This window comes from Tupaia chinensis, unplaced genomic scaffold (assembly GCF_000334495.1).
Source record: "Tupaia chinensis unplaced genomic scaffold, TupChi_1.0 Scaffold000140_1, whole genome shotgun sequence".
Taxonomy (NCBI): domain Eukaryota; kingdom Metazoa; phylum Chordata; class Mammalia; order Scandentia; family Tupaiidae; genus Tupaia; species Tupaia belangeri.
The window spans coordinates 3,550,528-3,565,888 of record NW_006159610.1 but is presented as its reverse complement, the minus strand read 5'-3'; the positions used below and the strand labels follow the sequence as shown (position 1 = coordinate 3,565,888).

Genomic DNA, 15,361 nt, shown 5'->3' with positions numbered 1-15,361 from the left:
CTCCATTCTCCTCTTGGGACTTTGGACACACACACACACACACACATGCCCAACGAGAGTTTAAGCCACCAGGTCTGGGACTAGAACCATGGTGGACAATGTGGGAGTCCACAGACATAATCTTTACGCCATCTGGTGATCCGGGTTGAGAATGAGTTCTATTGAGCCCATTCTCCCAAGGGCCTCTGGGTCCAGGGAGGGCGGCTGACCTAGGTTGGCCTCCTTACAGGTGGCAGCTGAATACTTCAAGAACACCACGCTGCTGCTCGTGGGGGTCATCTGCGTGGCTGCGGCCGTGGAGAAGTGGAACCTGCACAAGCGCATCGCTCTGCGCATGGTCCTCATGGCCGGAGCCAAGCCGGGCATGTAAGTCACACGTGGGGTGCGGGCAGTCGTGCATCCCTCCAGCTCCCAGTGTCACAGGAGGACGCGGGCTCCAGCCCGTTTTCCACTAATGGGGTAGAAAACATCAGGGCTATAGGACTGCCACCTCCCTGTCCAGTGAGAGGGCCTGTGACCACGGCATAGAGATTTGTATCTATGGCCTAGGGTCAGTGTCATCCCAATCTAAAGAATTTACCTGAAACCTAGACTGCCAGGCAGCTGGTTACAACACTTAAGAGGTTCATCATGCAAAACAAGTTGGACCAACTGAAATTATTTCCCAGCCATTTCTCTGCATTAGACAACGGGCTGGACGAGGGAGTGGGTGTCTTCTTTGACAATGACGAAGACATGGATGTTTCCTCCCAGCCACCCTGGGTGTTTGTCATCCGTTCGGATCACAGACTCAGTTAGACATGTTGCATCTGGCCACACACACCCTCAGCTGCTTCCTCCTTCCCTTCTGCTGTCAGGAGGCCAGGCAGGAGAGTCCCACCCTCAGGGAATGTGCCGGAATGTCAGGGTTGACAGTTTTAGGTTCGCCCCACTGCTGCTCTCTCTGTTCCCCTGACCTTATTTTCCCTTTGGGATGTGGTTTTTATCTTCCATTGTGTTGTCAGAAAAGTCATGACGCATTTCACATAGAAAAACAGAAAAAATACATCATGGCTCTTTCGACAACCCCACAGATTACAACTTTCTTGCTACACTTCATATAAATTAAGCAAGTAGAGTATAAATAATATTGTGTTCGTTTTCAAACTTCACCCATTTAGCTGAGTGGAGGTCACGCTTCAAAGCATGTCCCTGTCTCCCAGATGGTCAAGTGGGCCTGCTAACAGCAGCTCAATGCATCCACCTTGCCCAGTAATGGTCTTGTGCCCACACTCAACCTAGGCACACAATGGCAGCTCCTCATAGCATGTTGGAGCTCTAGGCCCTTTCAGACCTGTCTCCTGTCTTCTAGAACTTTTCTCCATGTGCGTTTTCATGCTTCCCTATTACCTCTTCCCCCAGCAAGTCTCCATTCCCCGTGGTGCTGCCTGTGCTAAGCAGGGCCGGAAAGCTCATGTCGCTGTCAGCCTAGACAAAAACCATCAGGACTGGGCCCCACCTGGACAACCCACGTGATAAATATACTGTCCCCACATTGCGCAGTCAGTGAATCCACCTAATACAATAAGCATGGTACTCTTTACGTTGGCTTTTCTTACAGAAACTAGAACCGGGTCTGCATAGGCACAGGTTGCACGTTTTCAGGCGGAGAGAAAGAACTTCTGGGTTATCTTAGTGTTTTCCTCCAAGCGATGAGACTGCCAGATACCAACTGGCAAAGTGCATGCCAACATGCTGTAGGACTGCAGTTCCAGCATGCTGGCAGGAACGAGCAATGGGCAGAACCGTGTGCTCCGAACATGCATCTCTTTGTGGTCCCTAATAGCTACAGTGACTGGCTGCAAAGCAGGGAATGTAACGGCACGCACAGAACTGCTGGCTGCAAGGGCAGAACAAATTCGCTTAGACCAGAAACCATGCATCATAACTGAGCTCCAACTGCTGTCTTCTCAGAGGGAGAAGAGCAAGCAGTGTGACCTCACTACCAAAGCTATTTTTTTGCTTAAGTACGGGCTTTTTCCTGGCTAAGGCCACTGGCCCATGAAGTGCAATTCATTCATTCAACAAATATTGATGTACTGCTTACTCTGCCAAGTACCGGGGGTGCAGAGCTGAATGTCACCCTGTAGGATGTAAAGACCCAATTTTCTGGGTGAATGCAGCCGTGGTTCTCTAGGCCCACACCACTGGGTTGGTAAGAGGTCCCAGGAGGTGGACACGCTGTGGAAGCCCTGCTCTGCCCTGCCCTCCCCTGCCCTGCAGGCTGCTGCTCTGCTTCATGTGCTGCACAACACTGCTGTCCATGTGGCTCTCCAACACGTCCACCACCGCCATGGTGATGCCCATCGTGGAAGCCGTGCTGCAGGAGCTGGTCAGTGCTGAGGAGGAGCAGCTCATGGCGGCCAATGCCAGCTCCGAAGAGGCCGAGCCCATCAGTACAGTTTGCTAAAATCCTTCCTTTTGCTCCTCCTACCTCCTCCTCTTGCCAACCTTTTCAATTACTTCCCAACCTGGCATCTACCCCATGTCCCTGCTCTCATCTCCTTTCTCTTCCCTTTCCCCTCTGTCCCATACCAGCCCTCGTAACCTGAAGCTTCCCTTATCCTGATTCGCAGCTTGCTTCCTCCTGCATCGCCCACTGCTCCTTGCCCCCGGTGTTCAAGGGTTACTGCAAAGCCCTGGGGCCTGTGTCCACAGGCAGAGGGAAGGGATACCATCCTCCACCACATCTCCAGCCCTATCCCTGAGTCCCTGAACTAGGCTCTGACCACAGGGTCAGCTCCAGCCTCCACATCTCATTCCCTACTTTGCTTTGCTGCTATAGGCCTGGATGTCAACAACAGCCAGCCTTCTCTGGAACTCATCTTTGTCAATGAAGAGTGAGTAGGACCGTCCTTCTCCCAGAGAGCTCTCAAAGGCTGTCCTATTCCCTTCTGTTATTAATTACAGAAAATGCCTGAAACTCTATTGCAAATATAGAGCTATATTTAGTTTCCAGTTTGAAGGTAGGTCCAAGGTCCAGGGGTCACAACTGGTGGGGGTCTTACAGAGTTCTGAGACATCACACCATGAGGCAAGAATGGAGCTTCTGTGTCATCTCTGCCTCACTCCCTCTCCTTATAAACCCACCAGGAGTCAATCGCCGGGGCCCCACCCTGATGACCTTCATCCTAATCTCTTCCTAAAGGCCTCACTTTTCAATACCGTAGTCTGACTCAGTTTTTACTCTCTTAACCCCATCACAACCAAATGTCAAGACATGAATTTTGGGGGAACATATAAACCATAGCAGAGCTCATTGGAGAGGTTAGAAAAGATGGGTTCTTAACCCATAAACAGCTCTTTACATGTATGGCAAGCTCATCATCTTTCCATGTCACCCCCTCACCCTGCCCCATGTCTTCTCCTTACCTGGGAGCCACTTGCCAAAATCTTAAGGAAGATTCCTTTAACCACAGGGTAGTGCAGAGATGCAGAGGAAACAAAGACTGCACTGAATCTGCATGGATGGATGAACTGTCCATACATTTACCAAGTGGAATTTCACCTAAATCGATGTCCTTCTTGGGAAACTAATGTTTATTCTATTCATGAATTAACATATAATAGTTGTCACTGAAGGTTCTTGGAGAACCACAGAATATTTTCGATACTGAATATGGTCTTACTAAGTTTGATCATGTTAGATATGGCAAAGAACAATTAGGGGACTGGTAGAGAACTAGGGAATAGCTGGTGAGAGGGCCATGTGATGGTGGCGAGAAGCTTCATCAACCTGATTTCTTTTGGAGATTCTACTTCAAAATGTGGCCTTTAAAACATTCCATGATGAACATCCCACATTTGTCAATAATACTGACAGTTAAGTTCTCATCTTTCTCTGTCCTCAGGGCAAAGTTGGGGGGCCAGCAGGTGTGAGAGGGACACAGTACTAATGGTGTGAATGAAGGCAGTGTGCCCAGACCGCAGTCTTGTTATGACGATTAACCATGTTGCGAGGGTTAAAGTCCAGGTTTAAGTGCTGGGCACGGTACTTGTACCAACCAAGCATTCCATGTCCACTATTATTGGAGGGTTAGTGTGGTCCCAACAGGAATGGGCTAACCCTGCCCTAGGAGCAAGCAGGCTCCTGTCTCCACAGATCTTTTAGCATCTCAGAAAGGGAAGAAGACCAGGATGAAGTTGGTCTTTGTAGGCTAGTAACATTGGAGTTCAGAGAGCTTAAGTCCCTGACACCAAACCTGTGGTGTTGGGGAGAACCCCCTTCATGAAGTCTGGTCCACTGTGATTCTTCCCTGTGTCCTCTGCCTTGTTCCAGCAGGTCAACTGCAGACTTCACTTCTCTGATGCATGACAAGGTAAGACTTTGGCTTTCCTTTGCTTTGAAAGTTCCTTAGGATAACTCAGGGCCAGCAATGCCTGACAGCTTGTCCCAGAGCGTGGCAGCCTCCACAGATGAAGGGTGGACAGGCGCTTGCACAGGCTTGGCTATAAGAAGAGCTAGTTGGCAAGGGCCTTAGCAGTCCCAAACCCCAGCCCCAAATACTAGGTTTGGTCACATAAATACAGGTTAACCTCTTTTCATGATTTACAAGATTCAGCCATCCAGATTTCTAAGAGCCTCAGATACAACCTGAGGATTTTTTCCAGTGAGGATTCTATTTTAAAAATCTTATTAACAGGGACACATTTACAAGGGAAAGCAAAGTTTACCTACACACTGCTACTCAAACTCACCCCGACCCCCTAAAGCTGGCTTTACAGCTCTTGATGAGACATGTAAAACTCCAATAAAACCATGGACTTTGTTATGGTGAGATTTTATTCCATTTTCTTTGTGTTAAAAAAAAAAAATAATAGGACCGGCAGTTGGAGTGATGGTTAAGGTGCTGAACTCTCACATGGTTGAGCATGGTTTGAGTCTCAGACCTGGTGGCTTGCTTTCTCACTTTCTTTCTCTCACATGACCACATAGCATAGCAGATTATAATAATAACAATAAATAAATCAAAAATTTTAAAAATAATAATAATGGACCATCAGGTGGCATGGAAGTTAAGGCGGCTGGATCCCACATGGCCAATGATGCAGTTCAAGTCCTGGACCCAGCGACTTGAAAAACTTGCCAGGCACATGTGTATACCCAAAATCTCAAGAAGAGAATTGAGGAGAAGGGATTGCTGCATGGCCATCCCTCTGGAGGATTATTTCTCACTTTTTCTTTCTCTTTCGCTCTGGCAAGCGCATGTGCCCTATAGCAAACTTGTTTTCTCTTTGAGAGATTTTTGCTATTGGGTGCAAGCACTTTCCAGAGAAACAGAAAGACAGAGAGACAGAAAGTGAGAAATCACCCTCTCAGGGGATGGCCATGCTGCAATCCCTTCTCCTCCATTCTCCTCTCGGGATCTTGGGCATGCATGCAAAAGTGCCTGGCATGAGGTTTAAGCTGCCAGGTCTGGGACCCAAACCATAGTTGACTACATGGGAATCCAGCAATGTAACCATTACAACATCTGCTGATACCGCCCTGTAGTGATTTTTAAAAAAATAATAATAAAAAAGGCTCTTTATTAGCTAATGAAGTCTCCGAAAATCTTGCTCTCCTAAAAACACAGATCCATATTCTGCCATGTTTTAAAAGCCTCTTCAAACAGGGTGTCCGACACCAGGCTGGCAGGAAGCTGTGACAGCAGAGGCAGCCTACCTGAGTGCACTCCAGGACACATTCACTTGGCTCTAGGTCTCTGATTCCCACGGTGCCAGTGTGGGGTGGCCCCGGAATGATTTCATGGTATTTCTCAAGGCACCTGGTTCTCTGCATCTTCCTAATAGTGTGATGGCCTTTGTCCCAGCAGAACATGAATGGAATGCCCACGATCACCACCCCCATCAAAACAGCAAACCAACACCAGGGCAAGAAGCAACACCTGCCCCAGGTAAAGCCATGGCCACTCTGACCCTGTTCCCTCCACAAATGCCTGAGCCTTGAAGTTGTGAGGGTGTCAGGCAAGCGAGCTGTGAGCAAGCACTTTTTTTCCCCTAGTTTTTGCTATAGGGTGCATTCACTCACTAGAGAGACAGAAAGAGAGAGAAATTACTCCCCAGGGGGAATGGCTCTGGTGCAATTTCTTCTCTTCTATTCTCCTCTTGGGATTTTGGGCATGCATACACACACCACACATGCCCAGCATGATTTTCAAGCCTCCTGGATCCAGGACTTGAACCATGCAGCTGGCCATGTGGGATCCAGCGCCTTAACCTCCATGCCATCTGTTGGTTCAAAGCAGTCACTTTTTTCTTTTAAGAGGTTTTTGCTATAGGGTATGTGCACTTGCCAGAAAGAGAGATGGAGACATGAGTGGGAAAGAAAGAAACCTGCCCCCAGGGGAATGGCCATGCTGCAATTCCTTCTCCTCCATTCTCCTGGGATCTTGGGCACGCAAACATATGCATGATTTTCAAGCCACCAGGTCTGACACTCAAACCATTGGTCAGGCAGTGGCTTCCAGCAACATAATCACTATGCCATCAGCCAGTGGCTTCCAGCAACATAATCACTATGCCATATGCTACCCCCGGGACCAGGCACTGTTTAACCATGTTTCTGGCCTGTATGTATCATGGAAGAAAAACACCTAGCTCACTTGACTTTGACAAGATTTCCCACCACCTGAGCTCCGTTCCGTCAACTATAAAAACAGAGGTTGGCCTAGATCGGAGGTGCTCACATTATTCTTCAAAAAGTGCTTCCGGGACACTGCAGATGTTTTGAGTATCCTGAAATTGTAAATCTACTATTTTTCTGTATGAATAAGAATAATTCTGTTATTATCCCACTGAAATAAAACACAGAGGTCAAATGCATCTTAGGACTGATATAAAATCAAAGCTGTCACTATGCTTTGAAATGTCTGCATTCATCAAAACAGTCTCAACATCCATCATCATTATCATAAATAACCAGCACCATTTATTAAATGCTTATTTTGTACCAAGCACTGTGCTAAGTGGTTCTCTCTAGTCTTGGGTCAATGAGGTGGCAAGTTCAAATTCTATATTTGCAAATGAGGCAGAGAAATGAAATCATGCACCCTACGCCAGAGGGTGAATGAAGGGAGCATCCTGATTCAAATCCAAGTCTCTCTGACCACACACAACGGACTCCCTAGTATTCTTTCAGTTACAGAATAGATGACAATTAAATGTTCCGTTTGTTTTATATTTTGAGGTTCAATGTAAAATTTTATTGAAAGAAAGGATCAAGGAAAACCACTGGCCCCAGAGTATATGTGAGTTCTTTTCCAGCTCCGAACATGGATCTTTCAGAGAAGTTTGGAAAGGTTCCACCTTACTTTGGCCCTCCGGGCAGATGGGACTTTGAGAAATGTGGCATGGTGGCCTTACCCCATTGGTTTTCTTGTGACCTGACTTGTTCACCTTTATGCCACACCTCTTCTGGTCTCATAAAGAATTAAGGAGGGCAGCCAGGCCTAGAGGGGGCAGGGACACTTGCTTCTTTAGTTCATACTTGAGACAAGAAGTCAGCAAATGTCTTTGACCCTGACAAGCTGTCATCTGGACCACGCAGGGTCTAAGAGGACCTTGAAAAGACTGAGACTTATACACAAGAGGGAAGGAAAAAGTAGGTAGGAAAATCCATAGGAAATAAAGAGAAAAGAGTTAGGGAGGGAGGAGATAATAATATATTTCAGCCCTCTTCCCAATGAAAGCTAGGCTTTTTTCTGTAACCTGAGCTTTACTTTAGCTATCTCCACATCAGGACTGTCATTCTAACTCCACACAGAATAACCATCTTCTGTTCCTTATTCAAACAGAGTGGACATCAACCAGTTTTACTGGAGTCAAGTGAAAACGAACCACACTATCCATGCGAATAACAACATTAATAGCAACAAGAATGACAGTAGCTTACCATTCATCGAATGCTAGGAAGTGTTCTAAATGCTTTACACACACGACTTCACTTATTCCTCATGACAATCTGAGACAAAATCTAGTTTTCCACATTTTTCAGAGGAAGAAACTGTAGCTCAGAGGCATGCCCCAGTTGGTCATTGGTAGAAATTGGGACTTGTCTTTCTGACGTTCAAGCTCAAAGCCTTTCCACTGTGCCCTGGTGCCTCCATGTCACTCAGGCTTCGTGTCAGACAGCCCAAGCCAGGCTGCAGAGACTCACTGATTTTTTCTGTGGTAGGAAAAACCATTAGTCCTGCCCACCAGTCCCAGGAACCAGGAGCTGAACCGAAAGTACAAGTCCCAGCACGACCAAATGATCTGCAAGTGCCTCTCGCTGAGCATATCTTACGCTGCGACCATCGGCGGCCTGACCACCATCATCGGGACCTCCACCAGCCTCATTTTCCTGGAGCACTTCAACAAGTAAGTAATCCACTGGGTCAACAAATACTTACTAACCGCCTGTGATGGGCCAGAAACGTGCTAGGGAGAGAACAGAAAACGAAATAAACTAGAGTAGGTTCTGTACTGAGAGGGAAAAATCAGTTCATGACAGTTAAGTGCAACAGGAAAAGCCCTGTGGGGAGAGCTCATCGCACATTCTTCTGGAGGGAGGAAGAGTCTCCCCAAAGAGACAAAGATGAAGTGAAAGCCTGACGGATGGGCCGCAGGAAATGAAAAGAAAGGAGATTTCCCAGACAAAGGAGACAGTGTATAGGAGGGCTCTGAAAATGGCAGAGGGCAAAAAGAGTCAGGGAGGTGGATGGACAGATCACAAAGGCCTTGGCGAGGCTCACGAAGGGACTTGGCTTCATTCGAAGGGTCGTGAGAAGCCCTGAAAGAATTTTACAGTAGTGAGGTGATCTTGGCATTGGTGAACAGGCCACCCCCAAAGTTCATTCTGTTTCAAAATACCTACAAATTAATTGTTAAACTGTTATTGTACTAATTTGTATATGTACACACACACACACAAAAGGGAGGTCTTCAAGAAGTTCATGGAAAATGTATATTGTGAAAAAATAATGTATAGATTTCAAAATAATTTTGCCCCAAATAAACTTATACTTTAATTTCATTTTTTGGGCTGGCCTTGTGGCCTAGTACTTAAGGAAGCCAGATATCACGTAACTGACAGTGCAGTTCAAATCTTGGCCCTAGGAGCTTGAAAAATACTTTAGGCATGTGTGGGTATACATGCCTAAATAGGATAGGGAGATGGAGAAGAGACGGTGGCATGACCATGCCCCATGGGGGGAACTTTCTTTCTCTCCCTCTGTCTCTCTTTGGTGAGTGCACACCCTCTGGCAATGTTTTTTTAAGTCCATTTTTCCACAAATTTTTTGAAGTCCCCATGTATTATTATCATTATCTCTACCCCTTAGCTCTGGCTCCCTAAAAAGCACTTGGCTGGACCAACAGGTGGCATGGTGGTCAAGGCACTGGACTCCTATATGGAGTTTGAGTTCCGCACCTGGCAACTTGAAAATTATGCCAGGCATGTGTGCGTGCGTGCCCAAAATTCTGGGAGGAGAATGGAGGAGAAGGGATTGTGGCATGGCCATTCCCCCAGGGGTGATTTCACAATTTTCCTCTCACTATCTCTCTTACTTTCTCTGATGAACACATGTGTCCTATGGCAAAAAGCTTATAAAAAATAATTTTTAAAGCATTTGGCTTATCACCCAACATACAGAAATGCTGCGTTTCTAACCACTAACCTGGTCTTTACCCTCCAGCCAGTACCCAGCCGCAGAGGTGGTGAACTTTGGCACCTGGTTCCTCTTCAGCTTCCCCATATCGCTCATCATGCTGGTGGTCAGCTGGTTCTGGATGCATTGGCTGTTCCTGGGCTGCAAGTGAGTCCCAGGGCCCTACCATCCCAGCCCATGCATGGCACACACCCCTGGTGGGAGGAGTGTTAGGAATGACACCAGGGAGCAGTATCAAGCAGTCTCAGCATGTCCCGAGGAGAATGCAGGGGACTAGAATGGAAGACAGTTGCTGTCTGTTCTTTGTACTCTACCCACCCGTGAACTCCATGCCTCATGCTCAGCTCTACAGTGAAATGTTATTAATTCCAACTTAATGTTAGAGGGCATGTCAGATTTATAAAAAGTCTAACTAGAAAACGTTAACGTGGATTCATTGCTCTCAAAGCACAAAGAGTAATCCCAACTATTCTGAGAACTATGCCTATGAAGAGAATTTGTCTTAGTTTGTATGGAATACAGTCATATCCTTCAAGGTAACTAGTTAGACATTTCTCTTACAGTTTCTCACAGTAACTTGTCTAGTAAGGCTGTTCTTCATAGCTGTTAGTCTACTCTAAATTTGATCAGTTTCAAGCACATAAATGGAAGATACCCATGATGGTTTGCTATTAGTCCATGGAACTCAACCAATTCCACTGGTCAAGGAACATTCTCTGAACTAACTGACTTTTATTTTTATTCAGAGACTGTGGTCAAAGCATGATGGTTATATACCTCTCCATCTCTGGTATTTTAACATAAAACCAACACTCACTTTTACCCCAGACAAGTCTTTCCTCTAGGATACACACCACACCACACACACACACACACACACACACACCCAAGTATATGTGAAACAAACAGACTTGTAGACACATATACTACCTCACACTGATTCTTTTACTCATGTACAGATAAGTACATGAACACAACTCTGCAGAAAACTCTGCACAAGTCCCTAAGACATAACTTCACACTGTCATGCTAGAGATGGACCCAGATAGACAGACCCAAAGACTAGGGGTGAAGGCTGATGGTATCAAGCAGTCTCAGAGCATGCCCCAAGGAGAATGCAAGGGACTAGAATGGGAGACAGGTGCTGTCTAGGTAACTTGACAGATAAAAAGTTGTATGAATCAGCCAGGTGCTGTGGCAGGAAGATTATGAGTTAGAGACCAATCTAAGTCACATAGTGAGACCCTGTTTCTAAAATCAAAAAGGAGGGACCTGCAGTTAGTGTAATGGCTATGTCGCTGGACTCCCACATAGTTGACCACGGTTCGTGTCCTAGACCCGGTGGCTTAAAACTCACGCTGGGCGCATGTGCGTGCGTGCCCAAGATCCCGAGAGGAGAATGGAGGAGAAGGGATTACAGCATGACCATCCGCCCTGGGGGGAGATTTCTCGCTTTCTGTCTCTATGTCTCTCTCTGTCTGTCTGGCGAGCGCACGTGCCCTATAGTGAAAACCTCTCCAAAATAAATAAATAAATAAATAAAATAAATAAAATCAAAAAGGAAAAAAGAGGTTGCAGGGATGGGTTGGGGACAGTGGGACAGAGTGTGTAAGAGGAGAAAAGTGATCACAGAAGCAAGTGGTTTAATACTCATTATATTTGATCTCCTCTGGGCCTCAGAGCATGTTTTCTTTATTCACTTGCTCACTCTCCCCTCTCAGTTTTAGAGAGACCTGCTCTCTGAGCAAGAAGAAGAAGACCAAAAGGGAAGAATTGTCAGAGAAGAGGATCCAAGAGGAATATGAAAAGCTGGGAGATATTAGGTAAAAAAAAAATCTGCCATTCTCCTCTCCTCTCCAGAAGAGAAAACTCAGCAGGTAAAGTGAGCACAAAAGTAGCCTTGTTCTTGACAACCCCTGATGCTGGGAGAATTTTCCACAACTAGGAATCCAGGCACTGAGAAGATGCTATTTACTGCTAACGCCCAGCTGGCCTGGATTTCAGGCGGCCACCCTTCCCTTTTGCCGTACTCAGAGTCTGAGGCATAGCCATGGTATGAGGATGGACTGTCGCGGGTAGGGATGGGGACAGCTCAGAAAGGAGACGGAAAGACAGCACAGCCTACTCTTGCAACATGCTGAATCCCCTGAGTCAGGGCTCTTCATAGTGCTCAAACAAACCACAGCAAGGGCCCAGGAGCCGCTGTACTACACTGAGAGCTAAGGCAGCTTCAAATATAGGCTGAAGACAGAGAGTCCCTGAAATCTCTAGCCACCCCTCCCTCAGCCACAGCAACCCAGCATTCCACTTTTATGGCAAGTGGCATATACAACATTGAGTAAAATATCCAGGTAGAAACTACATTTATTTATATTTTATATTTTTGCCAGAGGGCACGTGGACCCACCAGAGATAGTGACAGAGAAAGAGGGAGAGAGATAAGGAAAGTGAGAAAGCACTCCTCATGAGGGATGGTCATGCCACCACAGTCCCTTCTCCTCCACCTCTCCCTCTATTCAGGATTTTGGGCACACACACATGCACCCAGTTTCTTAAGCCACTGGACCCAGCACTCAAATCACACAGTTGGCTATGTGGGATCCAGCCACCTCAACCACACCAGTTTGACTCAGAAACAACATTTTTTAAAGGTTATAAAAGGAATACTTATTCACTATAGAGTATTTAGAAAAAAATAAAGTATAAGAGAAACATTAAAATGGGCTTGTATTCTTAACATTCCAGCATTAACAAATATATTTGGGTACTTCAAAAGTTCAAGGAAAAGTAAAACTAAAGTAAGAGCTTATCTTGGTACAAAGAAGTTTTGAAATCCATGGACAGCTTTTTCATAACACATATTTTTCATGAACTTTTTGAAGACTCATCGTATTTCTTTCCATGTTCTTCTGTGCAAAATCTTATGTATTCCTGGTAAAGTTCAGTGTATACTAAACATAGGTTTATATTTTGCCTATTTTTACTTGGCATTATATTGTCATTATTTTCCCATGTTATTAACAGTGGAAACATGATAATTAATGGATGTGTTCCATTTCGACACATGGTTGTACCAAAATGTGTGCAGGGTCATGGAATATCATTGAATGTATGGGTTGTTTCCATTTTATAATGGGTAATGTTTCAAATGTATGTTTCTGGGTTTTTTCCCTAGAGAAAGGAATGACTAAGTTTATGGCTCCTTGTTGTACACTGTTTAATGACCTCAACGGCTGTACTAATTTCTACTCACACCCCCAACAGCGTCTGAGGGTACCCTGTTTACACCATTCTCCTTGAAGGCTGTATAGTACCGTGTTCTCTTTCTTTTCTCACCTAAATGTCTCCGGTAAACATGGTTTAATATCATATCCTCTGGCTTTGCTCAGTCCCCTTCCCTTTTCACTGCCAGCCATTCAGTAGCTAAGATGAACTATGTTTTATGTCTCAGGGACTGGACCTATGAATACATGAGCTTCCAGAACCAAAGTGAAAAAGTCAGAAGAAATGTTCTAGTCCTGCAGTAGCTCTTGCTTTTTCTTTTTTTCTTTTAAAATTTGCCAGGAGGGCGTGTGTGCTTGCTGGAGAGAGACATAAAGATGGAGAGAGACAGAGAGAGAGAGAGGGAAAGTGAGAAAGCGCCTCCCACAAGGAATGGTCACACTGAGGAACAGTCACACAGCCCTTTTCCTTCATCTCTCCCTCATTTGGGGATTTTGGGCACACGCAGACATGCACCTGGCATGTTTCTCAAGCTGCTGGGCCTGGGACTTGAACCACATGGTCAGTCGGGTAGGATCCAGCCACCTTAACCACCAGACCATAGGCTGGCCCTGGAGTGGGTCTTTCTGTTTTATTCATAGCTACCCTGAAATGGTGACTGGATTTTTCTTCATCCTGATGACCGTGCTATGGTTTACCCGGGAGCCTGGCTTTGTCCCTGGCTGGGATTCTTTCTTTGAAAAGTAAGTCATATCATTTCCTCCTTAAGTAGAGCCTCCTCACCCAAATTGTACACAGTAACTGTAGATGTCCCCGTAGACTCTTAGTGAAAGACAGGAAGCCGGGAGGCATTGTTCCCTGAGAAATCTGCTCTTTTTAGGGGAGCTCAGTATGCAGTCAAGAAGAAAAGCTAGTCTGGGTTGGGACCAAGTGCAGCCACTTCCCAGCTGTGTGACCTTAGTTGGAACCTCAGTTATCTTATAGGTTACTATGAGAGTGAAAGGAGAAAACCATAAAGTAAAACATGTACTGTAAAAGAGCGGCCAGGAGCACCTGAGGCCTGGGAGAGGTACACATAGGTTCCTCTACCACCCGCATATTCCCTGAGGGCCAGGGCCACAGGCAAAGCCACAAGCTCTCCCTACACCAACTTCTCATTTGGAAAGGGACACACCTGGTGGTGTGGCCCTCATGGGAAACAATCTTATCTTTTCCTACCCTCCTTTATCTAACTACTTCTGATCACCTCTTTAGGGACTACCCCCAAGTAATGGGTCCATAAATTCACATTAAGACATCCACCCTAGCCAGGTGGTGCCTCAAGACATTAACCATGGCCCATTAAATCCACTGTGGGATAGCATACCAGCAGCTGGCAAAAAGGAATGAGGCTGCTGTCACCTCTAGACTAGGTCTATAAAGAGGCGCGCGATCAGGCAGGCTGTCCTGAGGTCCCATATGTCAGTCCAAAGATTCTCCACACTCCTCCTCCTCCAGTCAAATTTCTCTCTTTGCTAGGAAAGGCTACCGCACTGATGCCACAGTCTCTGTCTTCCTCGGCTTCCTCCTCTTCCTCATTCCAGCAAAGAAGCCCTGCTTTGGGAAAAAGAGTGATGGTGAGAGAACGTTTTGGAGAAGAAGTGGGGGCTGGCACAAGGCAAAGAATACCCAAGTCGGAACTTGCCTAAAGAGCCTGACCAAGGCCTTTCAGATAGATTACCTTCCCCCCAAATAGCAGGGCAGTCTCCTAAATCATGCAGTTCATCAGTCAAGTCCCCATCTCCACAAATTATGCCCATCGAGATTTATCTGGTTCCACATCTCTTTCTCCTCATAATCCAGGGGGCAACCAGGAACCCTGTCTGAGGACAGAGCCCATCATCACTTGGAAGGACTTCCAGAAGACCATGCCCTGGGAGATCGTCATTCTGGTGGGAGGAGGCTATGCTCTGGCTTCTGGTAGCAAGGTAACCCTGGAATTTCTTTGTTCTGGGTCAAATATTTTTATAGCCACTTTACCTAACAAGTCATCAGGACCTTGGGAGTGAAATGCCAAAGGAGCTAAGGGGTACATGTTCACTGGATCACTGGTGGATGTCCTCTCCTGCTCTGAGCTGCACAGTTAGCACTGCTGGAGACAGAACTACAGATGAGCAGTGCCACAGTCAGGACACATGGACAGTCACACCTCCCTTACAGGGCCCATGCTGCCACAGCAAGAGGTTGATTCCATTATGCAGCCATCTCCTTCTGGATTCTGACAGTGGTACACAGTGATTCACAGTGAATTGATACACAGGCAGTTGTCCCTCAATTAGTCCATGTGCATGAGTCCCTTTGGAAAATCTACATTAAAATTTATATAAATGTTTCTTGACTTCCTGATTGGGAAGATTTGGGATGAGATCTTTGAGGTGGGGCGGGGGGGGGGGGGAAGGGGGGAATTTCCT

The 15,361-nt window shown here is 46.2% G+C and overlaps 1 protein-coding gene across 3 annotated transcripts in view; it reads left to right on the top strand.

Moving 5' to 3' along the window:
* The window catches only part of SLC13A4 (solute carrier family 13 member 4), a 46,968-nt gene that overhangs the window by 22,557 nt on the left and 9,050 nt on the right, over positions 1 to 15,361 (top strand). For 2 of the 3 annotated variants that reach the window (XM_027770498.1, XM_006145015.3), the window contains 11 exons: positions 230 to 366; positions 2,263 to 2,435; positions 2,825 to 2,879; positions 4,319 to 4,358; positions 5,856 to 5,936; positions 8,216 to 8,400; positions 9,717 to 9,836; positions 11,411 to 11,512; positions 13,553 to 13,654; positions 14,430 to 14,527; positions 14,754 to 14,878. In XM_027770498.1, the coding sequence (XP_027626299.1) occupies positions 230 to 366; positions 2,263 to 2,435; positions 2,825 to 2,879; positions 4,319 to 4,358; positions 5,856 to 5,936; positions 8,216 to 8,400; positions 9,717 to 9,836; positions 11,411 to 11,512; positions 13,553 to 13,654; positions 14,430 to 14,527; positions 14,754 to 14,878 (1,218 nt within the window). The remainder of the gene's footprint in view (positions 1 to 229; positions 367 to 2,262; positions 2,436 to 2,824; positions 2,880 to 4,318; positions 4,359 to 5,855; positions 5,937 to 8,215; positions 8,401 to 9,716; positions 9,837 to 11,410; positions 11,513 to 13,552; positions 13,655 to 14,429; positions 14,528 to 14,753; positions 14,879 to 15,361) is intronic. The other variant, XM_006145016.3, reaches the window with a different exon arrangement.